The sequence below is a fragment of the Enhydra lutris genome, unplaced genomic scaffold (genome assembly GCF_002288905.1).
Source record: "Enhydra lutris kenyoni isolate GAN:26980312 unplaced genomic scaffold, ASM228890v2 scaffoldscaffold24, whole genome shotgun sequence".
Classification (NCBI taxonomy): Eukaryota; Metazoa; Chordata; class Mammalia; order Carnivora; family Mustelidae; genus Enhydra; species Enhydra lutris.
In genome coordinates, this window is record NW_019154108.1 from 15,545,530 (window position 1) to 15,572,158 (window position 26,629).

Genomic DNA, 26,629 nt, shown 5'->3' on the forward strand with positions numbered 1-26,629 from the left:
CCCGCCCGGCGCTCTCCCGCCCCTGCCGGACCGGGAGGGCTGCAGAAGCCCGGCTGGCAGCAAGTGGACGTCCTCCGCCTTCGTTTCCCGTCCCAGGTGTTGGGTCATAATCTCGGCTTGGAGGCAGACGGAAGCCGGGCTCCTCTGCTGGCTGCTGCTCCCCCCTCTCCCGCTGGTGCCTGGGGCTTCTGCATCTGCCTCGGGTGTGGGTTTGGGACACCTTGGGGGAGTTTCCGAAGGAGGAGGAGGGTCAGCCCTTGGGAGCAGCAGACAGGCAGGACGCATGGTGACCCTGGTCACACTTGTTGCCCATTGCGTGGTGGGACAGGCAGTGGTGCTGAAGAAATCTCGTGTCTCTTGCCATTGAGTCGTCAGCTGCGGCCCCAAGCGTGGAAGGCATACCTGCGTGAGGATGGGAGACCGGGATTAAGAGGAGACTGTGATGTGCTGGAGGCAGACGAGGGAGGTAGTGATGGTGATGACAGTGTGTGCAAGGGACGACTCTTTGATTCCTTGTTCTGAGGCGCGTCTCTGCCTGATCCTACATCAAACGATGTGGAGATGGAAACACAGAGGGTCCCCATGTTAGACTGAGAGAAAAGGCTGTTCTTTTTTATTTTGGTGTTTTACCAATTGCTGTCCATTCTGTCTGCCAAATGTGCATTTATATAGATTTCTGCTAATTAAAAAAATACGGGAGTAGCTTAAAAGAATTAAACTTCTGTGGACATTGGGGAGGGTGTGTGATAATGGTGAGCGCTGTGAAATGTGTAAGACTGATGATTCACAGACCCGCACCCCTGGGGCAAACAAGACATTATATGTTAATAAAAATAATTAATAAAAAGAAAAATTTCAAAGAATGGGAGGGAAAAAAAGAAGTGAACTTCATCAGGAAATGTATTAGCTTAATACACACACACACACACACATACACACACACACACCCCCCCCATCTTTTAAAAACCTGTCTGTCCCTTTTCCCTAAAAGCATATCATTGTAATGTGTTAATGTGGCATTGGGATTTAGGATTGGGATATGGACGCATCAAGGTAAACAGTCCTGGTGTTTTCCACTTCTACAGAGTAGAAACCACTGATGTGAAAAACCAGAAATATGAGAGCACAGGTAATTGGAAAGGAAAGGCTTGGAAAGCTTCCTTCAGAGAAATAATGTGGATTTCCTGTTCTTTTTATTCCAAAGATGGGTTAATTTTAGATGATGACCTTTATTTTTCACTCAAGACACACTATGTAGCGGCAGGGTGGCGTAGCTAGCCAGCGGGTGACAGTGATATCAGCTGTTATCAGCATGTCTGTTAAAAAGTTTTCCCAGTTAAAACACTAAAAGACATACCCAGTGCTGATTTTGAGCGAAGTTGCCTTTATAACTATTACGTGACAAAGGTATCTAATGGTGTGTGGCTTTAATCTGAGCAGGTGACTGTAGCAAGAGGGAAACGTGTCCACACCCGGATCCAGCAGGTTGAACCATCGTACATTGCTGAAATGAGCAGTTCAGTCTGTACAGTCACTTCTTGGAGCTCAGACTTCGTGTCTTCAGAGTCAGAGCCACTCAGGGTTTCTGCTGGTTTGAGGAGCCCTCTGCTTTCGGCCACCACTGTACAACACTGCTTAGGTCTGGGGTTTCAAATAGCTTTGTTTGCGAAGCTACTTTGTGATGGGCAACTGATGATTTATTTTCTGAACTCAGATTGTGGTAGACCTACGTTTAACTCACAGTGGTGGTCAGGAGTGTAAGGTATCTAACCCTGTGAAAGCTGACACTTTCCGTTCTCATCCTCGAGTGATTTCAGGTTCCTGTAGGGTATTTGGGTGTAATTCCACAGGGATTTCTCAGATGCTTACCTAAAAGTGTCTTTTAGGTTAGGTTGTTATTATATCAGACCTGTATTATATATACCAGAGTAATTTAACTTATATCTATAACAATTATGGACTCTAAATTCATTGTTCTGGTTGAGTTGGTGGTTTTTAAAAGTCCCCCTGTATTTGGTTTTTTTGGTTGGTGGTTTTTTGTTTGTTTTTGTTTTTGTTTTCTTTTCTGGCTACTCTGTTAACCTTTTTGGTTCAGTGTTGCCTTTCCAGTCATTCTGTAGCAGATGGCTTGTTTTCCCCTTACCAAGCAGAAGTCTAGTGTCTTTGTATTTTCTGAAAAGAAATCCATTAATGATATTTTTGAAGAGCTGAGATAAATAATAAATGGATTTACAGACACCTCAGAGTATATGGGATTTTGTAAGGGAACACATAAATGTGCTCTCATGGAGCAATTAGCTTTGTACAGAGCACGGAGGGTCTAAGGTGTAAGATAAGGTTTTACTTTTTTTCTGGATAATGTTCACTGTTGAAATGGAAGGAACTAGTACTGTCTTGGCCGCACCTAGGATTGTGCCCGAAGAGGTAGCAAGACTTTTGTTTTTTCAAGATGTCAGAGATTATATAACAAGGTACAGAGACTGTTTAATCATGAACCACTTTAGAGGGTAGGCAAAAAAGAAATGATTGGGCAATTGAGTGGTTTACTTACCATCGTGTTTTACCAGAAAATGACTGTTTTACTTTGAGCAACAATGTTTGGATCCCAAATTTGCTGATAATGCAATCCCTCTATTACAATGAATGTTTCCATAAAAATAAAGAATATTCCTTGTGTCTGTTGCTTGCGGTATAGAGGGTTAAGTTCTTGAGAACAGGAATCATCCATGAACCTTCTTCATGAGTATTCATGAGATAGTTCAGTATTATCAATTCTTAGGAGTTCAGTCTTTGTTGAGTAGCGCGGCGAACAGATGTAAATTTAAAAATTAATTAGGAAGACCTCAGGCATTGTTTTATTTATTTTATTTTTTTTTTAACTTTCTTGGTCCACCTCCCGTTTTCTTCCTCCCATCTGGAACCCCAATAGCAGCAGAGAGCTGAGACCCAACCCCTTTTCCTTGATAAAGTACTGGATGTGAGCTAGTGGGAGCGCTCTGGTTGGTTCCAGACCTTCCACCAGGAGGGCAGTGGAGTTCAGTCTGCCTTCGCTCAGCCCTTAAAGAAGCCCCTCTACTCTTCTCCGACCTAACCTTCCTTCTCTGTTGTTGTCAGTGGCGGCACCTGACTTGCTGGACCCTAAATCTGCCGCTCAGAACTCCAAACCGAGGCTCTCGTTTTCCACGAAACCCACAGTGCTTGCTTCCCGGGTGGAGAGTGACACGACCATTAATGTTATGAAATGGAAGACGGTCTCCACGATTTTCCTGGTGGTTGTCCTCTATCTGATCATCGGAGCCACCGTGTTCAAAACCTTGGAGCAGCCTCATGAGATTTCACAGAGGACCACCATTGTGATCCAGAAGCAAACATTCATTTCCCAACACTCCTGTGTCAATTCGACTGAGCTGGACGAACTCATCCAGGTAATCATGGCACAGAGGAGTTGTAACCCGGCTTCCTCCCTGGGGAAAGAAAGTCATGGCAGGAGGAGGCTACCCTAGTAGCCCAGTGGCGTGCCTGGAGGGGGCCCAATTCCACTTTCTCTTAAGATCGACTCCTCTCCTTTCTACACTTTTTCCCTCTTTTCTTACTACTTCTCTTTTCTTCTTCTCCCTTGTTTCTCCCTCCTTCTCTTCCTTCTTACCCTCTTCTGCTCCTCCTGTCCCACCATCTCCCTGATTTGTCTTTCTTTGCCTGCTCTTAGAATGGCTAATGGATGCCTGTGGACATGGGGTTGGCTTGCTGGAGGCTCTTGTGGTCAGATTAGCATTCCCAACTGAGAAACATTGCCGTGGCAAGTGAGAGGAAAACCTAAGGCAGAAAAGTGCTTTAATCATGCTGGGAGCCATCATAAGATAGAAGAGAGGGGTTTGTGGTGTGACCTTCTTGAGATGGGTGACCCTCCTGGTTAACAAGTTTCAGCTCACCTCTTTAACCCAGCCAAAGTATAACTCTGAAAAATGCCTTTTTTAGGTGCTTAGAGAGATGACGCATCCTTGCTTCTCTAAACCCTAATTAAAAGCAATTTACTATTACACAGAAAAATGGAGTGTTTGAATTCTAAAAAAATAATTTTGTTTTCATGTACTCTATCACTGGTGGAACAGTGTTCTTAAGGAAAATACTTTGTTATAAAAGTTAATCACAAAATGATTTGAACATTTCAACTAGACTACTTGGAGATGGCTGTCTTTTTGTTGTGGATTTCTTTTACATAAAACAGGTCAGTGCTCAAACCGAGAGTCTGGTCAGAAGAAAGCCCTAGAATGTTCTTTCAAGGAGAGAGCTAGCTGACTTGTTGTGGGAAACATTTTAATTGTACAGATATTCATTTTCCTGTAGAACCTACTTCTCTTAACTGGTCTAAGTCAGATTGGGTTGAAAATTATCCAAGTCATCTGAACATATTCTTCCTCATCTTCTGTTTGGTTTCAAATCATTCGAATGAAAAGTCAATTGAGGGAGGAAATTCTTACTGTTTTTAATCCAGTTTCGTATTCAAAGACCTTTTCTCTCTTTTTTCCCTTTTGCCATGGATACCCCAAAGGCCACCTCTGCCCTTCACGCCTCTCTCTGTTTGTAGACTACACATTGAAGTTCTCACTCAAGTTTTACTAAAAGCTATCAAAGATAGTATTCGCTTACCCCCTTTTAGTTCCTTCTACATTCAGACACTTCTGCGTCTCAACTACTTGACTTAGATTTTGAAAAGACTCCTCAGACACTTATATACGGCAGTATTTTCAGTATTGACAGTGAACCCGCCAATAGATATCATTGTCCCAGGTACCGCATTGTATGTTTCTCCATAAGATCACTTCTCCTTCACTCTTTGTACCACAGAGTTCTAAGAGGTACTAAAAAATCTTAAAGAATTCCCATTTTCCTAGGGTTTTAAAGGACGAGCTCTAGGTTGTCTTGGAAGTAGCATCAGATAGGAGGTGTTTTACACTCTAGCTGAGCACTTCCTAGACGCGTCACTCTGAACAAGTACCTTTGCTCTCTGAGCCTTCAGTGATCTGTCTGGTAGATTATCTACAAAGCAAGGTTGCTGTAAAGAGATAATCCCTATAAAGCATCTAGGACGTCACAACGTGTTAGGTTCCTTTGCTGCTGTTCCTATTTGCTCCCTTCCCCCCACCCCTACTCCATCCCTTCATTGGGTTGAAGTATCTGATTCAAGCAATTCAGAATGAATTCAGAACTAAGAATTCAGTTCCATTCTTAGCATCTGAAGCTAAGAAGTGTGGTGGGTTTAGGGCAGGGGGGAAAATGCCTGGAATTTCAGGACAATGCTGGAGGAAACCCTGTGTGAATTTCTAAATGGTCTCGCTGTTCTGTTCTACCTAGACTTATTCATCACTGTGAAAATAACTTGAAGGTCGTAGCAGGTGGAGACAATCTGGAGGTGGAGACTGATTATTTTTGCTCTATTGTTTTTGGAATGGAGACAGAGCTCAACAAGGACCTAATCTTTTTCTTTCCACCCCACAGAGCAATCTCTTTTAGCTTTATTAATATTCACTGCTGATGAGAATCCTCAACTTTTTTAAAAATCTCAAGTATTTTTGTGCTTATTCCAAAGTCCATTATTTATTTTCATATCACTCATCTTTAGAACCCCATGACTTTAATAAATTATTGTATTCTCTTCGAATAAAGTGTCTTCTGATAGAAGAAATGTTTATAATGGCATGCCTTCAAGGATCCAGATCAGTGCTTAAATAGGGAGGAAGGCAAATGAGCCAGTCATCTTATATTAGAATTACATTTCATTCATATGATTCTCGTAAATTTCCACATGGTTTCCCCACATTTATTTGCCCACTTAATCATCCCTTAAAACTTCCTGAGTAGGTATATCACAGCATTAAGGATTAGGGAGCTAACACACAGCAGTGTCAGGGACTTACGCCAGACGGCATTATGAGCATGAGAGATCAGGTGTTCAGAACCTTGATCTGCTGTTATTCCCAGGAGTCTTGGCTGGGTTTAGCGTTTTTCCATGCTGAGACGGGGAACCATTTGGAGAAGTTAGAAGTTCAGTCCTAGTGTTGCTGGAGAAGGACTTTTGGATTCCTTTTATGAGGAAGGAGGAAATGGGTCGTCAGACTGTGAGGTCAGGTACAGTGGATCTAATTTGGCCCCAGGTTATTAATCACACCTCTGGACGGGTTACGGTGACCTCCTAACAAGCCGTGCTTGCATCCCAGGGTAGGGGAGGCGAGGGAGAGGAGGCGCGAGAACACAGCTTTGAGGTTCCTGAGAACAGTTGCTTCTTCCGCTGCATGATCCCAGCTACGCTTTCCCTCTGAGTGCTGCCTTGACATCAGCCATCCAAGGCAAGATGGCGGGTTGAAGAGGGGCAGAGCTGTTGAGACAAAGGAATCCAAAGGGCTAAAGTATTTTGAACACTTTGATTTTCACTATCCATTACATTGAAGTTAGTGTGACGTCAGTATGGAAAAACACGGACACGCTGAAATTTTGAGTCACGAATGCCATTAACAATAGCCAAAATGTAATGAGCACTATGTACAAGGCACCATTCTAACCTTTTACATGTGTTGTCTCATTTAATTCTCAAGCAACCACATGAGATAAGTGCCTTATTAACTGCCTCTAACTTAGGTGCATACTGAGGCAGAAGGAGCTTAATTTTCCAAGAGAACGATGTGAAGAGTGCACTGTTATTTAAACCTAAGTGGACAGACTCCAAAGCTTATGCTCTTAGCTCCTGTATTACAGCCTCTAAAAAAATTAATAAACATTAATTTTGCTGGAAAGCTTCCTGTTATTCCACATATTAGAGTAGAATGAATAGCAAATTACAGTCCTCTATACATAGTGATATGTATTATATAGCATATCTCTTCCTCAATATATGAATGCGGAGTATATAACCCGAGTTTTTTGTTTGTTTGTTTGTTTTTGTTTTTTGAAAAAGAGAGCATATGTGTGTACAGGCGAGGGGTGGGGGGGGAGGGTAGCGACAGGGGCAGGAGAGGGAGGGAGAGAGAAGCCCAGGCAGGCTCCACACTCAGAGACCCATCTTGGGCTCAATCTCATAACCTTGAGGTTATGAGTTGGATGCTTAACTGACCGAGCCACCAGGCACCCCTATAACCTGGTTTTTAATGTTCTTTTTGGAGAACACTTCCTGGTTTTCTCCTGTTTGAATGTGGTAAACCAGTAGAGGCATGGTTCCTTTGGATCTCGCCTGCTGTCGATCTAGTCACTTCCATATTTGCTGAATTGGTTCTGCGATTGAAAAGGTAGATCAAGATCTATGATCTATACATCAATAAAAATCATTTTATCATTTGAGCCACACAACCCCTGTGAGGTAGGGATGGAAGGAATGCTATCTGTTTTGGGGTGGAAAAATGGATACATTTGCATGAGGTCATGTGGTCTCGGGTCTAGAGTCTTGGAATCCTCCTCCTGAGGGGATTAAATTCTCTTTGTGCTATTCCTTCTTCTCGGTTTGGTTCTTACTCCTTCAATCAGTGGCATTTGCGGGGTACGTCCAGTGGGTTGACCTTCCTGCTAGGTACTGGGGCAAGTGAAACCATCAGAAAAAACATCTTTAGGCACTCCCTCCATCAAAGTCAAGTGGAGGAGGCCACCATACACACAGCCACAGAGGCACCTGGGTGGCTCACTTGGTTAAGCTTCTCCCTTCAGCTCAGGTCATGATCTCAGGGTCCTGGGATCGAGTCCCCCATTGGGCTCCCTGCTCAGTGGGAAGCCTGCTTCTTCCTCTGCCCCTTTCCCCTGCTCATGTTCTCTCTCAAATAAAATCTTAAAAAAAAACAAACACCAAAATCATAGCTACTAGAAGATCTTAGAGATTGGAGCTGGACTACTGAGGAAGAAATGAACCACTTAATGAGAGCTAAGAAGACACACAGAAGAGGTAAAGGGAAACTGGATGTTAAATGGGAACTCAGAGTAGTCAGCGGGGGGTAGGGAGGGAGGCGAGGGGATCAGCAAATGTTCTAGGCAGAAGGAGCATGATGTGCTCCAGTAACTGAATGATCTAGACTGAGGAACAAGGGCATCAGCAAGTCTGACAAAGGAGGGCCTCCTTTACCCACACCAGGGAGGTGGGCTTTCTCCTGAACCTGCTCCCTACCTGGGGTAGATGGGCCATTGGGGCTCTTGGTTGTTTTCCAGGGGGTACCTGGAGCTGCATGCCTTCCTAGAACACCAGTGAACTTCAAAACAAAACCAAAAACATTGTTTTATATTAATTATATAGTCATTCATTCATCCAAAACTATGTATTGAATTCCTGCTATGTGCATTATCCCAGGGACAGAAATATGGTGGAGAATAAAACAGATGAACATTCTTGCCCTTGGGGAGGTTCCATCCTGCTGAGGGAAGATAGTATGTTAGATAATAATAAGTCCCAGTAGAGAAAATAGTGAAAAAGGGTAGGAAATGTTGGGTGGTATTGATGATTAGTTTTACATAAGGTCACTGGGGAAGCTTCACCAATAAGGCAATTTTTGAGTAAAGGGACCGAGGAAAGTAGCAGTGTGACTGTCCGGGAAACAACACTCAGGCAGAGGGATCCATAGTAGAGAGGCTCTCCCTGATGAGAGAGTGCCCCTGGCAGGGACGGGAACAGCAAAGATGCTAGGAGGGAGCAGTAGAAGATGACATCCGAAGGTAATGTGGGCCAAGTCCTGTAGGGCCTCGGAAATTCTAATATGGAGTTGACTTTCTGGTACAGATGAATGTCCTGGGCTGGCTTGTCCCAGGATCACTCTGGCTGCTGGGTTGAGAAGAGAGTACAGGTGGCCGCAGACAGAAACAGAGGGAACCATTATTTGGTTGTTGGGATTATCCTGGTGATAGATGATGGGGGCTTGAACCAAGATGGTGGCAGTGGGAGTTGTGAGACATGGTCAGATTCTGGGCACATTCCAGAAGGAGAGCCAATGAGATTTACCAGTGGACAAGATTGCAATGCAAGGGTGAGGAAAGAATACAGTTCCCACTCTCCTGACATGAGGGAGAGCAGAAGAGGCACTGGTGATGGGAGGATGTCAGGCCCGAAGTGTTGTTGGACATTGCATGCAGAGTGGTAGTTAGACAAGAGTTCAGTTATGGAACAAGATTAGCAGGACCCAAAATAAGAGGAGTTCCAGATCTCCATTGCCGGAAAATGATAGAACGTACCAACAGCACCGAAAAAAGATGGGTACCACGGGCAAAGGTTGCATCAGAGGCCTCCCTCCACCAGGCCATGCCATGACATTCTTCTCTCTTAGATCCAAAGCCCCTCATGTGTACATGGGATACCTCGGGACCAGGGAGCCCAAGATAACATCTTGGCTGGGATTTCTGCTACCCCGCTGGTCACAAAGCCCTGTTCTTACCAAGTAGCTAGCCTCAGTGGCCAAGTTTTCTGAAAGTCTCACTAAGAACAGGTGCAAGTCGTCCATCATGCTGTTATGGATAAATAATGGGACAAGTTGGTCCTAATCTTGCAGATACTCTACCGACATGGTTATAAAACAACACTCTGGGTCAACATGTCTCACTCTTTTACCAGGGGACAATTTCATGCAGGGACTTCAGTGAAAACAGTCTCAGCAAATTCTGGCCAGCACAGCCATGTTAAATTTGAGATGCCAAGAGCTCGTTATCCAGAAAACCTTTAAAAGGGCTTTCTTTTCTTATCAGTGCCTTCACTCTTCTTGTCCTTTGGAAAAAGCACTGCAGATAATTGAGTGTGTAATCTTCTTGGATGTGTGATAACATAGTAGGTTGGATTATTTCAGCAGATTATTTGGGAGCCATTTTAAAAGACTGGGCTCTAATGGTGACAATTATTCAGGAATGCTGTCTTGAGAATTACAAGAGGGACTTAGAATCATGGGAGCTACAGAAGTTTTAAGAAAGCTTTGTCCATTTCCAGTTTCCCAAGGACTCTCCCACGTACTACTGCCTTAGTGAACAAACTTATTTTTGCTTCCCCTTCCTGTCCATATGTTCATGCTATCTTGCAGAATGTTGTATGTAAGTACAACAAATAACAACTGAAATATTTTTATACACGGTTTCTTAATTATACTTAGGTTTTTGTAATAGAGCATCTAAGTAGCTTGTCAGGAAATGATTTTACCTCCAAAAGCTCTATGAAGATTAACTAGTTAATATTGGCTTAAAAAAAGAAAAGTGCTATGTGAGTATTGTATGTTAATAAAATACTATTCAAACTGATCTGATGAAAAAGGAATATTACTTAAAAACAAACACTAGAACATTAGTTGATGGCTGCTATGGTTGAGAATGAGAGAAAGTACTCTCCATATACATTGGAAGACATTAAAGAGTATTTTTTGGCTGAAGATTTATTTAGTCTAAGCTAAAAACAGGACTCAAATGTAAAGCTCAGTCCAATAGTATTAGAGTGAAATTTGACCAGTATAGATCTGTTAGGAGCGATTTAGATGATGGCTTTAAAATTCTTAGAACATGTTTGTATTTAATCATAGATTTGTACACTTACACTTTAAGATATATTATTTAATTCCCACATCTCTTAGATATATAATTTTTTAATTCACATTTGTAAAATGTTCAGCAAGAGAAAAAAAATGGCACCTTGATCAGATTCTTTCTTTTGACTCCATCTCCAGTGCCTTCCTCATAGATAAGAATGTGTGCAGTACAATGTCTAGTGATAATAGCTGGCCAATACGATTGTAATCCAAGTCTGGGTCTTTCTAGAAGCCCTGCCATATACTCCCTCTCTTTCTCATCTGGTCAGGAAGCAGGTTAGGCTTCATCCTCTCCCTTTTGCAGGTAAGTCAACTGAGGCGTAGAATGTTTAACCCAAGTCCCTCTTAGCCTTTTTAGCTCAAGATGCTCCAAGTGGCACAGCAAGCATTAGGACAGAGCTGCTGTTCAGGTGACTCTAGAGCTCGTGTCTCCTGTACCAGAAGACTTCTCTAGAAACTACATTATATTTTGTGGTTTTCTCACCGTGGGCTCCCCTCCTATTCCTATCAAGCAAATCAGATTTCCAGCCTGTGCACCTGGGATGCACGCTCTGCCTTTTGAGTTGCCGGTGCATGTCTTTGCTCTGGGCTCCTACTAGCAAAGGTCAGCAGTGGAAGACGCAGCAGGTCTGTAGTTGTGAGTGCAAAGTATATAGTCCTGGAAAGCTAGAGCCCAATAATGAGGCCACAAATAAGCAGCTGAAACATTATGCTTTAACTTGCGTGGCAGGCGCTAGTCATGCTGAGGCATGAACAGGTGACGTAAGTCAGGGAAGGTAATTTCAAGCTGGAGAACGTCTTACCTGGAAGAGACAGATCAGGATGGAAAGAGAAGGAGGAAAGGGAAATAGTTTCAGGGACACAAGTTAATGTTCTGCTTATAGCATTACAAGACTTTTTTTTTAAACCCCTTCTTACTTTCTGGCATTCACAAAGTAACAAAAGTGTCCTATACAAGATCCAAGTAATACGAGAAGGTACAAAGAAAAAAGCAGATATCTGAAACCCCTCCACCTAGAGTTGGCCAACACCTCTCATGTGTGTGTGTCTATGTATGCACCACACATACACACACACACACATATTTCCACACAGAATTTTACACGTGTGGGATCACGTATGCATGTCCTCTTACCACCTCCATTTTTTGCTCACTGTTATGTTGGGGATACTTGGGGAATATTGCAAGTCTTGAATTTAGATATTATTTAAATATCCGCATAGTTTAGTTAATATCTTTATCAGTAAGAGAATGAGTTGATATTTTGTAATTCCTTTCTGCTGTTTCTCTGCCCTTAATTTTTACGAACATTTGACATCTTGGCTGGATTGAGACAGTAAACAGTAGTTCATCTAGCTCAGTAGTTCTGCCCTTAACTACGCCACCGATGGACGTGTGAACACAGTATCAGAATTCCCTTTCTAAAACCATCTTTAGAAGGGGTGACTATACCCTGGGCATCATGACAGTATGAAAAATCCAGCACGGATCTAATATACATAAACTTACTTCTCTGGACTGTTCAGATTTGACCACATTTCAGGGTGTAAAACCTTCTCTAATAGGTGTCGCACATGCTTCTCAATAAAGTTTCCCTTTTCATTTGATCTTTCATAAAATTACGTCCTTTACAAAGTTTGAGACCACTGCCTGGTGAATTTTATGAACTAAGTCATGTAATTCCCATCTAAAGATAGCGACATCACCCTTCTTATTTTTATCCCCTACCCCATGGAGATTTCATTCTCAGTCAGCTCCCTGGGCCTTGACGCTCTGCGGTGATGTGTGTCTTGGGACTCTGCTTTCCAAGAGTCTTGTTTTATCATTGCTTCCTTAGCACTTAGACTGGCCCCTTGATTATTTTACTTATCTTTTTTTGGAACTGCTCTCTGCTCAGTTAAAACTTTGATAAGTATCGCTTTGAGCTGTGGGCGGTATTCCAGAAGAGGAGGGATCATACCTTAGCACACGAGGAGCTTTCTGTTTTAATTCTTTCTTTTTCCTTTTCTTCCCCCCCCCCCACCCCGCCCTGTTTTATTTCTGTTACCTCTCTGGTGATGCCTGGTGTTTTCCTGTGTGGGCGTTGTTGGGTAATATCCTCCAGCGGAGTCCCAGGGACTCCAGAGGCTTCTTCTAGGTTAATGAAAACACTATTTGAAAAGGGGTGGTGGGTTTATTTTCTCCCAAATCCATTAGTTTTCACTTAACGAGGACGAGTCTCTACCCTCATCCATACTCTGTCTGCCTTTTCACCCAGGCTTTCAAGGTTTTAAAAATTTAATTGAACATTAGGCATTTCACAATCTTCAGAATCATGATGCTATTCCCACACTTTGATATTCTCCTTTTTAGCGTTAAATTAAAACATTGCATAATAGATACCTACATTTACATTGATCCCTTTAAATATGTATTTATTTAATCTACATTTTTGAAAACTGTTAAAACCTTTTTTTACATTTAATTTTATTTTTTTCAGTGTTCCAAAATTCATTGTTTGTGCAAAAACTTTTTTTTTTTTTAGATCTGTAACCAAACCTTTTTTTTTTTTTTTTTAAGGTCTTATTTATTTAGACAAAGAGTGTGTGTGCCAGTAGTGGGGAGGGGCAGGGCAAGAGGGAGAGGAAGAATTTCCAGCAGACTCCACACTAAGCCTGGAGCCCAACGCAGGGCTCGATCCTGCAACCCTGAGATCATGACCTGAGCTGAAAGCAAGAGTTCAGACACTCATTCGACAGAGCCATCCGGGCGCCCCTGTAACCAAACATTTTATATAATGGATAATTTTTTTATCAGTGTTCAGAAGATAATTTTTTTATGACTCCTTTTGTGAATTCATTTTTCTTATGTTCTTATATACCCCCATACAATACCTATTTGACTGTCGAAACATACTTTCTCTACGCAGAATGGCTCTATTTCCCCCCTATGATCGGTTAGCTTGCATATGTATTCAGAAGTATCCTTTATTGCTTTCATTTCATATTGCCTTTGGTTTTTCTCAGAAGACTCCAGTTTATTTAGAATTTATTGTTATATGTGAGAGAGCTCTAATTAGCGTGTCTTTGGTCTGTAATGATGTTGAGTGAAAATGCCAATATTCGAAGACTGTTAAGTTTAAAAAGATATATTCCTTTTTAGGGGTACCTAAGGAATTTCCCAGACACTCGTGAAGTATAATGTGTTCTCTGGTGATGAAGCAGAGAAGGGAGCTTTGAGAAATATGCAAGGCAATGGCTGTCGGGACAGTGGAAAAGGGAAAGAATCTCCATAGACACCATCACGTGATGTGCATCGATGCACATTGCAGGGAAAAGAGCCTTTAATTCTTAAATTTTCTATTTTTAGGATCCCAGCACAGTTTCTTGACTATTGTAACATTCCTTTTTTTACAGTTATGCATCTGTTCTTATTTTGCTAAAACTCACTTAGAGGAATATGGGGATTCATCAGAAACTCGTAATTGCTAAAACAGGATGCGTTCTTTTTGGGCAAATGAGAAAGTCTCCCTTCCTGTCACTATTATTCGTCTACTATAGAGGTTGGTTAGAAAATATCTGATCGAAGTGACAGATACAATGGAATGAATCCCTCTTTCCTTGGATAGGAAATGCTTTCAGCGCCAGGGTGATATTAATGGTCCCAGGGAAGTAGATACTGAAATTTATAGGTGAAAAGGCACTGGTGTGTGTCCACTGAGATATTTTGGTGTTAACCCCGAGAGCAGAGATACCTCACTGCTCCTCCAGATTGGAAGGGGAGTTCTCGGGGAGGTTTTGTGTTAACCCAAGAGCACCACACTGTGGATCTGTGGTCATGGGTGGTTCCCATCCGGGTGACAACGTGGTCAGGATTCACAAACAGATTTCCAAGCAGGGCAACCCTGTACAGACTAGAAAGGAGAAGCAGAGTTTCTTCTTCATGGATTTAGAGTGCTTCCATTTTATTTTGCATGGCGAGGAAAGGGAAGGTCTCATTTTCCTTCAAATGGATGGCCATGGAAATGCTTACAAAGTAGGATCTTTAATGGGCAGAATAGCTCTGCACAGCAGCATCTCAGGTGATCAGGACTAGGTGTTTCTTGAGCAAAGAAGCCAGTGAATATGGCAGATGTCTTCTCACCCTTGACGTTAAAGCTTGCTTTGGAGATCGTGCTTCTTTTAGGTAAAATAAAATTTACAGTGTTAATTGCATAACAGTCCATAAGAGAATTTAAATATTCCCAGGTGTGGTTCTGACATTCTCGCTGCATTAGGGGTTGGTGATGGTTTCCGTGAGGTCGGCTGATGTTGTTTTCCATTTGTCCCGGTCCACACATAACTCATTGAATGCAGGACAAAAATAGAGACCATTATTCCCAGCTGTCCCAAAATAAAATTTTGTGTGTACGTACAATATCCATGTACGACAAAGTTACATTTAATCATGGGACAAAATAGCTTTTCATTCATGCAAGGGAAAAAAAATCGATCTATGACATAGTTTTCTGAATCTGACTTGTTTGTTTGTTTGGCCACACACCGAACATTCCGAGTTCTTTTTCTGAATCCTCACTCAGAACTATTTTTATATTCACCTGTAATGTTTAGATAACATATTAGCGCTAGTAGACACCTGAGATAAGACAGTTGGTGGGAAGGTCTCTTCCTCTAAAGGAAGAAGTAGTTAAAATGCACATTCATTCATTTATTTATCCTGTATGTAATATGTCTTGAAAGGAATTGTTCCAAGCAGAGGCATAATACGCGTAGATCACAACACAGCAGACTGACAAGAGTCGTGCTATCATGAAGCTGCTAAGTAGGTAAACACTCTACTGGCTTGGTAAGGGGGTGAGATCAAATAAAAAGAGATTAGTTGGAGACATTTCAATGAAAGTTGATTTTTGGAAAGTATTTTTAAAAAGTAGGCTGTGAGAGGGCAGACAGGGTTTGGGCTAGTAGGAAAAGACTGTCCACTCTTCTCAACTTTCAGAAAGAGGCGCTCAAGGGTGATGACCCAGGTAATATGTGTACTTATAGATAAAGAGAGACGAGAGGTGGCCCGTTGAGGGTTCTAAAGCTGATACTAGATATTCGACGTGTTTAAGATTCCTTGTGGAGATAATTTTAACAAGCATAGATAATTGCTAGATGAATCTTTTTCATGGGCTCTCGGTTGCAGAAGTGCTTTATTTTATTTTAATTTTCTCAAAATAAATTCTAAGCCTCTGTTTGAGGATAAAAGATTTTTTATTTGACTATCTTTTAAAGTTTATTTTTTTATTTAAACCCTTCCGCAACCCTATTGATATTTTTGGGCATGTTACAGCTTACAGGCTACTACAAATGATTGGGCAATTCCTTTTTCCTTAATAAATAAAATTTTCCCTTTTCTTTCTCTGGTTAACAAGTTCCAAAGCTTCACAGTGTTTTCATTTCTGGAGGATGTTTTATCAGATGATGACATTTGGCTCTTGCTTTGAGCTGACCTAAAAATCTGTTTCGTGAGGCTAGTTTTAAATGATTTGGTTTAATTAAAATTGTCTAATCTTACTTTATTATAATGATATCATTCTTGAGGTGTATTTTTCTTAGACGCTGTACTATGCTGTTATGCAAAAAGTATTTTTTGATAGGACAGGAGCTCTTGCCTTATTTTCCATTACTCAGCACCTCACAGCCTTATTGTTTCTTGGCCTGCAGAGAGCTTATGTGTATTTTTGGGTGTTTGCATATATGTGTCCTTCGTGTGAGTCTTTCCTGTTGCAGGATTGCATTGCTTCAGGTAGCCATCTTGATAGGGACCTAAATAAGATTCCCTTCTTGAGGGAGAAGAAAAAAATAAGTCACTGTCATCTATAAACCAAACTAGAATGTGTGTCTTAGAGTCTAAAAGAAAATGTGAAGAAGAAGCACCTGGGGGAACTGTATCTAAAGGGTAGAGAGTTATAGAAAGTATCAGTAAAATTTTGCTATAATGCATTTTGAATTATTTGCATATAACATTTTAAGGAATACACTCGTTGAATTTAGAACGTGGAATCTACAGTACCTATTGTCTCATCAAACTCTGTCATTTTACCAGGTGGTGGGTATTGGGGAGGGCACGTATTGCATGGAGCACTAGGTGTGGTGCAAAAACAATGAATATTGTTACGCTGAAAAGAGATTTAAAAAAATAATAAAAAAACTCTGTCATTTCAGAACTGAGAAAATAAACTATTCAATCATTTTCCTAAGAGCATACTACCAGTTAGTGACAGAACAACCACTGGGTCCATGACTTCGAGCTCACCAGACTTTTCTCTTCCACCAATTTCTCTTTTTTCCCCTTGCTCTTGTAAATATCAGCATGCTCTACCAACATTTTTTATTTTCTTGAAGTAAGTAATCAAGATATTTTATTCTCTGCCCTCCAGAGCTGCAGTCTGCATACAGTCTGTGGACCCACAGAGATATGACTCATGATTCTGTATTTATCATCTCAGGTTTCCTGCTACCATTGCTTTGCTGCCTCGTATGCTGAAGGCATGATTGAAAATCTAAGAATTTTAGGATAAGGGGAATCCTGAATCTGGAGGAAAAAAAGTAAGCAGTGTCCCCATGAAGCTGCTTGCTACCAAAGTTGCCAGATGAAGTTATACATGGATTTTTTCCAAGATTAAGTCTTTAAAGGGTGATAAACCAAAATGCATTAGGAAAAGAGAAACAAAAGAACTTAGAATTTTTTTTAATTTTGTCTGATAAATGAATGGAAATTCCATGAATTCCACCTGTTAAGTGAATATTTATTGAATTCTTACTATTGTTAAGTGAATATTTATAGAATTCTTAATATTTATTCAATTCTTACTATTGTATACCTGGCCCTATATTAGACTATGGGATTTTTTCCTCTCAAAGTTATATTTTATAATACATATTTTATATCCTTTTTGTCTCACTTTGTCATGTGTTATATATCTATCTCTTTAATGGTAGATTTATTGAACCCTTTTCAGAGGCTTTGTAGTAAGCTATTTTAAGGAGGTACCATAGTCCTTTAAAACTATTCTTCAATATCAGGGATTTTATCTTTTTATTTCATTCTTTTATTGTGGTAAATAACACATAACACCAGATCTACTCTGTTAACAAATTTTTAAGTGCATAGCAAAGTATTGTTAACCGTAGTAAGCACAATGTTACAGCAGATTTTCATCTTCCTTCACTAAAACTCTGTACACATCAAACAGTAACTCCACATTTCCCTCTCTCTCAAGCCCCTGGCAGATATCGTTCTACCTTCTGCTTCTATGACTTTGACTACTTCACATACCTCATGTAAATGGAATCATTGTTTGTCCTGTTGTGACTGGCTTATTTCACTTAGCCTAATGTCCTCAGAGCTTCATCCATGTTGTAGTGTGTAACAGGATTTCCTTCTTTTTTAAGGCTGAGTAATATTCCATTGTATGTATATTCCACATTTTCTTTATCCGTTGGTCCACTGATAGATATTTCAATTGTTTTTACATCTTGACTATTGTGAATAATGCCAAAATGAACATGCAAATGTTTCTTTGAGATCCTGTTTTCAGTTCTTTTGGATGAATATTTGAAAGTGGGATGGTTGTGCCAGAAGCTAGTTCCATTTTTAATTTTGAGGAACATCTTCACTATTTTCTATAGCAGTGGCTCCATTTCGATTCCTACCAATGGTGTTCAAGTGTTCCAGTTTCTCCAAGTCTTCACTAACACTTGTTTTGTTCTGTTTTTTGTTTGTTGTAGTAATGGCCATCTTACAAGATGTGAGGTGGTATCTTACTGTGGGTTTCATTTGCATTTCCCTGATGATGAGTGAAGCTGAGCCTTTTTTCATATACCTGTTGACCACTTTTATATTATTTTCTAATAAATGTCTAATCAAGTCCTTTGTTCATTTCTTTTTATTCATGTTATTTGAGGATTTTTGGCTATCTAGTTGTCGGAACTCCTTTTATATTTTGGATATTATTAGCCTTTTTTCAAATACATGGTTTGCAAATATTTTCTCCCATTCTATAGGTTGCCTTTTCACTCCATGAATTGTTTCCTTTGCTGAGAAGAAGATTTTAATTTAATGAAGTCCTGCCTATTTTTTTTAAGATTTTATTTATTTATTTGACAGATCACAAGTGGGCAGAGAGTCAGGCAGAGAGAGAGAGGGAAGCAGGCTCCCTGCTGAGCCGGGAGTCTGTTGTGGGGCTCGATCCCAGGACCCTGGGATCATGACCTGAACTGAAGGCAGAGGCTTTAACCCACTGAGTCACCCAGGCACTCCACCACCTGTCTATTTTTTCTTTGTTGCCTGCACTTTTGGCAACATTTCCAAGAAACATTGCCAAGACCAGTATTATGAAGTGTGTCTCCTCTGTTTTCTTCCAGGAGTTTTATAGTTTTAGGTCTTACACTTAAGTCTTTAAGTTTTAGGTCTTACACTTCAGTCTTTAATTTTGAGTTGATGTTCATATATGATGTAAGATAAAGGTCCAGTTTTATTCTCTTGTATATGGATGTTCAGTTTCTCAACACTATTTGCTAAAGAAACTATCCTTTCCCCATTTATAATCTTCATAGTCTTGTTGAAGATCATTTGACCATATTTGGCCATATGTGTATGGATTTATTTCTGGGCTCTGTTCTGTAATGTTGGTCTCTATGTGTCTTTATGCTAGTACCATATTATTTTGATTAATGTAGCTTTGTAATATGTTTTAAAAACAGGAAGTGAGAGGCCTTCAGCTTTGTTCTTTGTCAAGATTGTTTTGGTTACGTGGGGTCCTTTATAGTTCCACATGATTTTTAGGATATTTTTCCTGAAAAAAAAAAATGCCATTCATATTTTGATGGGGATTTCATTGAATCTGTAGATCATTTGGGGGCAATATGGACGTTTTAACAATATAAGGTCTTGTAATCTATGAACATAGGATTTCTTTCTATTTAATTGTCTTCTTTAATTTATTTAAGCAAATGTAATAGTTTTTATTATACAAATCATTCACTTCTTTGTTATATTTACTCTTAAGTGTTTTATCCTTTTTGATGCTATTGTAAATGGAAATGTTTTCTTTATTTCCTTTTGGATTGTTCACTCTAAGTATAGAAACACACTGATTCTTCTGTTGATTTTGTATTCTGTAACTTTGCTGAATTAATTTCTTAACATATAAAATCACATAATTTGAACAGAGCTACTTTTACTTTTTCCTTTCCAATTTGAATTGCTTGTATTCCTTTTTCTTGCTGAATTACTCTAGCAAGGACTTCCAGTAGTATGTTGAATAGAAGTAATCAGAGTGAGTTTTATGCTTTGTTGCTGATCTTAGAAGAAAAACTTTCAGTTTTTCTTTGAATATAATTATTCAATTATTTGAATATAATGTTAGGAGTGGACTTTTCATATGTGGCTTGTATTATGTTGAGGTAATCTTCTACTTCTAGTTTGATGAGAATTTTTATCATAAAGGGTATTGAATTTGGTCAAACGCTTTTTCTCTAGGGATGTTCATGTGATTTTTATCCTTTGTTCTATCAAGGCAGTGTATCGTACAATGAATTTTCATGTACTGAAACATCTTTGCATCACAGCAATAGATCCCACTTGGCTATGGTGGATGATCCTTTTAATGTGCTGTTGAATTTAATTTGCAAGTGTTTTGTTGATTATGTTCGTATCTGTGTTCTTCAGGGATATTGGCCTGTAGTTTTTACTTGTACTTTTCTTTGTCTGGCTTTGGTATCAGAGTAATGCTGTTTCTGTAGAATGAGTTTGGAAATATTCTTCTTTTTCAGTTTTTTTTAAAAGAGTCTAAGAAGGATTTGTGTTAATTCTTTAAATATGTGGTAGGATTCATCAGTGAATGCTCTGACCCTGAACTTTTCTTTGTTGGGAGGTTTTGATTACTCATTCAATCTTCGTACTAGTTTAAGTATGTACATATTTTGTTTTCTCTTGACTTTGAAGTGTTGGTAGATTGTTTCTAGGAATTTATCTATTTCTTTTAAGTTGAGAATAATTTTTCATAGTAATCTCTTTAATCCTTCATATGTCTATGGCATTGGTTGTGATGATTTTATTTAATTTGAGATTAATTTTATTTAATTTGAGATTTCTTATTTTTTTCTTAGTCTAACAAGGTTTGTCCATTTATTTTTTCAAAAAAAAACAATTCTTTTGTTTGTTTTTTGTTTTTTACAGGGGAGTAGAATTTACTAAAAACATCAAAACACAAATAATAAACTGGGAGGTATTTATAATAAAGGTGAAAGGAAAATACTTTTTATCCTCAGTTTACTATGTCTTTTAATCAATAAAATTAAACACAATGGAAGAAAAAACAAAAACATGAACAGAACTTCCCTACAAAGGAAGTAATTTGAAATCTATCATACTATAGTTGAGTTGTGTCTTCATCTTTACTCTTTGGTATATTTTGAATTTATAAGGCTTATCGTACTTTTGTGATCTGAAAAGTGTAATTATATTTTAAAAGTGTAATTATATTTTAAACATCTATTTGTCAGCTAGCCTCTGCCCCTCTTTAACACTTCATCTGTTTCCATTTATCTGTATTTCCATTTGTTTATTTTTTGCTATGAATGATATCTTCATTCTCTCGTTCACTTATTTCTGCTCTCATCTTTATTATTTCCTTCTTTCTGCTAACTTTGAGTTTAGTTTGTCCTTTTTCTGGTTCCTTGAATTGTAAAATTAAGTTCTTTATCTGAGATATTTCTTTTTTAATATAGTTTACCACTGTAGACTTCTCTCTTAGTACTGCTTTTGCTGCAACCCATATGTCTCCCATCCAAGTACTAACCAGGCCCGACCCTGCTTAGCTTCTGAGATCAGACGAGATCAGGCGCGTTCAGGGTGGTATGGCCGTAGACGAACCCATATGTCTTATTCTGTTATGTTTTCATTTCCATTTGACCCTGGACATTTTCTGATTGCCCTTTTGATTCTTCTTTGACCTGTTCTTCTTTGACCCATTGGTTATCTTGGAATGTGTTGTTTAATTTCCACATAACTGAATTTTCCAGTTTTCCTTTTGCTGTTGATTTCTATTTTTGTTCCCTTTTGGTCAGAAAAGATACTGGGTATGGTTTCAGTCTTCTTGAATTTGTTAAATGACTTTTTTGTAACCTAACATGTGATCTGTTCTGGAGAAAGTTCCATGTGGGCTTGACAAAATTTTATTTATATATATGTATATTTTATTTATATATATATATATATACATACACACACACACATATATATACATACATACATACATATTTGTACTTTTTGTTGAGTGGTATGTTCCATGTATGTCTGTTAAGCCCACTTGGGTTACAGTGTTGTTCATGTCCTCTGTCTCCTTATTGATCTTTTTTTTTTCTTAGGATTTTATTTATTTATTTGACAGACAGAGATCACAAGTAGGCAGAGAGGCAGGCAGAGAGAGAGGAGGAAGCAGGCCCCCCGCTGAGCAGAGACTCGGACACGGGGCTCGATCCCAGGACCCTGGGATCATGACCCGAGTTGAAGGCAGAGGCTTTAACCCACTGAGCCACCCAGGTGCCCCCTAATTGATCTTTTGTCTGGGTATTCAATCCACTATTGAAATGGGAGCATTGAAAACTCCTGTTGTAACTGTTGCTGCTGTTTCCCTTTTCAGTTCTGTCAGTGGTTGTTTGATATATTTGGGCGCACTAATGTTGGGTTCATATATATTTATAATTGTTATATCTTCCTAAGGAATTTTTACCATTATATAATGCCCTTCTTTGTTGTTTGTGAAAGTTTTTTAATTAAAATCTATATTATCTGATAAAAGTATGACCACACATGTTGTCTTTTGGTTACCATTTGCCTGGAAAGTCCATTTTCTACTTTTTCATTTTCAGTCTAGTTACCACCTTAATCTGAAGTGGTTTCTTATTGACAGAATCTTGTTGAATCTTTTTTTAAAATCCCATTCAGCCACTCTGTATCTTTTGACTATGTCTTTGAATCCATTTACATTTAAGATAGTTATTGATAGGAAAGCACTTCCTATTAATATTTTGTTAATTGTATCCTGTTTGTCTTGTAACTTTTTTGTCACTCTTTTCATCCTTTGCTGTCGTCTTAGTTTTTGCTGATTTTTTTGGTAATCATGTGTTTTTTTATTTCTTTCCCTTTTCCTTTTGACCATCTTCTGTATGTATTTTCTTTGTGGTCTCCATGGTGTTTATATGAAACAACTTGTCATTACAATACTATTTGAAGCTGATAACAACTTAATTTCAATTACATACCAAACTCTTCTTTTTCTCCCTCCTCAACCATTTTGTGTTATTGAGGTCACAAATCACACTTTTAATTTTGTATCCATGAACAATTTTTTAGTTATAGTTATTTTTATACTCTCATGTTTTAACTTCTCTATCAGAATTAAAAATGATTTATATGTTACTGTTACAGTTCAACAGTACTATTTGTCAACATATCTGCATTTACTAGTTAAGTTTATGCTTTCATGTGCTTTCTTGTTGTTCTTTAACATCCTTTTACTTCAACTTGAAGGACTCCTTTTAACCTCTCTCATAAGGCAGGTCAAAAGGTGATGAACTCCATTAGCTCTTGTTTATTTGGGAAAGTATTTATGTTTCATTTTTGAAGGAGAGTTTTACCAGGCATAGTAAACTTGGGTGGTAGTTTTTTCTTTCAGCACTTTGAATTTATCATCCCATTCTTTTCTGCCCTGCACATCTTCTGAGAAATATGCTAATAGTCTTATGGGGACACACTTGCATGTGATGTGTCAGTTTTCTCTTGCTGCTTTTAAAGTTCCCTCTTTGTCTTTGACTTTCAGCAGTTTGATCATATGTGTCTTGGTGTGAACTTCTGTAATTCATTCTATTTAGAGTCTTTTGGTCTTCTTGAATCTGGATGTCCATTTTCTTCCACAGATTTAGGAAGTTTTCAGCCATTGTTTCTTCCAATTAGCTTTTCCCTCTTCTACATCTGGGACTTTGGGTGTATATTGTTGTGCTTGATGGTAGTCTATAAATCCCTTAAACTTTCTTCACTCTTTTTCATTCTCTCTCTCTTTCTGTTTTTTGTTTTGTTTTGTTTTTTGTTTGTTCCACTGGATAAATTCGAATGTCTTGCCTTGGAGTACCCTGGTTCTTCTGCTCAATCATGTCTGCTGTTGAATTCTTCTAGAAATTTTCAGAATTGGGTTATTGTATTCTCCAGCTCCTAAGTTTCTGTTTGGTTCTTTTCTATGTTTTCCATCTCTTTGTTTATATTCTCATTTTGTTCATGCATTGTTTTCTGAACCCACTGAACATCTTTATGATGGTTCTTTTTAATTCTTTGAGGTAATTCAGATACCTTTGTTTCTGGACATTTATTTTTTCCCTTTGATTGAACCAGGCTTCTCTGTTTCTTCATATGCCTTATAGATTTATGTTGTGATCTACCCATTTGACAAAATAGCCACCTCTCTCAGTCTTTGCAAACTGACTATGTACAGGGAAAAGCTTTCTTCAGTCAGTCCAGCTTGAGATTCTGCAGGCCTCTCAGACCTTTTCTGTAGATGCCTTTCTTGGACTTGTGCATGTAAATTCCCAATTACCTAGAGTTGCCAGGATTTTTTTTTCCAGGAGCTTGTAATCTCTTGCTACCTCTGGTGCCTGTCTGCAGTGCTGCAGTTTTTCCAGAGCTGTGGCAAGCCTCCCAGGTTTTTGTTATTCTCAGTGGTCCTAAAGTTTTTAGAGTAGGGTGCTTCCCTATCAGTCTGTACTTTGAGTTGGATGAGAAAAAAACAAACAAACAATCTTTTGGGTAACCCCTCCAAAACTCAGAGTGTTTAACATATGTTCCACTCCTCCCTTTCCCCCTGAGGGAGAGGTTGTCAAGCTCTGTTGACCTCTACCTGCTACACCATGGGACCTCTGGAGCAGATGCAAGCTGCCCAGCTCAATTGTGTTCTCATTGTCCCCCAGGCATCTAGAGTGTGACAGGCCCTATCAGTGCTCTGAAATGGGCAAGGCAAAAAACAATCCCTTGGGCAGTGCCCCCTCAACATTTGATGCATATTCCAACTCTTTGCTTCCCTAGGGAGGAGCTGGGGGCAGGGAGTTTTCTCCCTATTGCACCATGCTGAACTGGGGAAGGATTATTGTGTATTAGGTCATGAATTTTTCTACCAGCTTTGATGTGACTGGTTTTGTGTTCATTTGGAGGTCAGGACACTCTTAACTGATGTCTGGATTTCTCATTAACGGAATTGGTCTGTGCATTGTTGAACCAGTATCTCAGTTAGAGGAGGAGCATCTGGGGCTTTCTCTTTCACCATTTCACTAATATCACTCCTTGAGGTTATGGGTTTTAGAGCCACGAGCAACTCAAGTAAGGTTCTTATAATTACAGAAAGAAAAAATAAGTAAACTAATAAACACATAAGGAAATTTCAAACCATTCTAAGTGTTCTGAAAAAGTAATGTAGGTTACATGACAGAGAATTGCTGCCTCGGCTAATTAAATTGGCAAATGAAGGAATTCAGGTATTTTACCACAGTCTGAAAGATAGTCACCCTTTGCATTGATGTATGAATACCTGGGGGAAGGCATTCCAGGTAGAGAGGAGAGCAAGTACATAATCTGACTTATGTTATCCTGTGAGGGATAGCTGTAGGTGGGCAAAGTTGGAACCCTGGTGGAATCTGGTAGTCTATATGAGGACAGAAGCAAGTTGTGATGACACAGGGTCAGAGGGTTATTTTGAAGGTACAGCTAATGGGATTTGATACGAGTTGTGAGAGAAAGAAGTGAAGAATGATTCATAGGTTTGGGGCCTTAAGAACTATAAAACTAAAGTTGCCAGTTAATGACAAGAATAAAACTCAGCTGAATCAGGTTTCAGGGAGGAGCTCAGGAATTCACCTTGGCATATGATTGGTCTGAATTGCCTTTCAGACATCCAGGTGGGGAAGTAGTCCTGAATGAATAATACACTTGGGAGTTATCACATATTGTTATCTAGAGTCTTGAGTTCAAATGAAATCACTTAGGAGTGTGGAAGGATGGAGGACAGAGCCATAGGCTCAAAGGTGAGGGAGACGAAACATCATTCAGGGAGCCTGGAGGAAAGCTAGAGAGTGTGGTGTTCTGTAGGCTTAGTGAAGACATGCTGCATGGTGGAAGTGACTAGTTGTGTCAAGTGCTACTGCAACGTCTTACTCTTTTCACTGTGACCTCTAGTCTGCAGTTAGTGCTCTACCCTATCAGTTCACAATAGTGATCATTTGTGTACTTAGAAATCAGTGAGCACAAAGTATGCCACGAACAATTCTTGAGCAGCAAGCATTACACTAGACACAGGCCGTGTGTGACATACACATTGAAGACAAGGCCTGACGACCATTGGGATACATTATATACGTATGGATAAAATAAATAAGATATTCACCCAGCTTTGAACTTATGGATGGATTCTTTTAAAAATTTATTTATAAATGTATTTCTGGCTTGGGACTTCCCGTGTGTTTTTACATAAAAATAATACTATAAATGACAACTGCACCCAACACTAGGAAACCAAAGCTATAATACAGCTCAACTGTATCACCAAGACAAGAGACTGGTTTACCAGGTTAATTACTGGGCTTGTTTATTTTGAACGAGTGATCCATTTAGTCTCTCTATGCCTCAGCTTTTATGGAAGGTAAATAATATGTGATTCCTGTTAAGGGATACCATATTGATAATGTTCACAGTGGTAATTTCATGAGATGGTGAAGCATTTCAGGTCTTGCACTGTTGGTTTCAAATAGTTGCTTAAGGAGACAAAGCTACCTGCTGGACATCCAGTAGATGCACAGCAGGTGACTAAGAATAAACACAGTGAGTGACATTCAGGTGTATTCAGTCATTTCCCCGATTCCAACACTCTGGATTCTCCAGAAACTGCACATTGCTTTGCTGTGATCATGCATTTCTCTCTCTCCCTGCCCAGTTTAAACCTATTGTGCTCATTCCACCAGCATAAACACGTGCTTGGTTGGAAAGAGTTTGGAGGCAGGAGAAATAAAGATCACTAAGGATGTTGGGCCAACTTGATACC

At 39.5% G+C, this 26,629-nt stretch overlaps 1 protein-coding gene across 2 annotated transcripts in view; it reads left to right on the forward strand.

Moving 5' to 3' along the window:
* The window catches only part of LOC111150823 (potassium two pore domain channel subfamily K member 2), a 211,822-nt gene that overhangs the window by 72,064 nt on the left and 113,129 nt on the right, over positions 1-26,629 (forward strand). Inside the window, exons 1-2 of one of the 2 annotated variants that reach the window (XM_022508440.1) lie at positions 479-572; positions 3,112-3,425. In XM_022508440.1, the coding sequence (XP_022364148.1) occupies positions 479-572; positions 3,112-3,425 (408 nt within the window). Of the gene's footprint in view, positions 1-478; positions 573-3,111; positions 3,426-26,629 lie in introns of those variants that run through there. The other variant, XM_022508441.1, reaches the window with a different exon arrangement.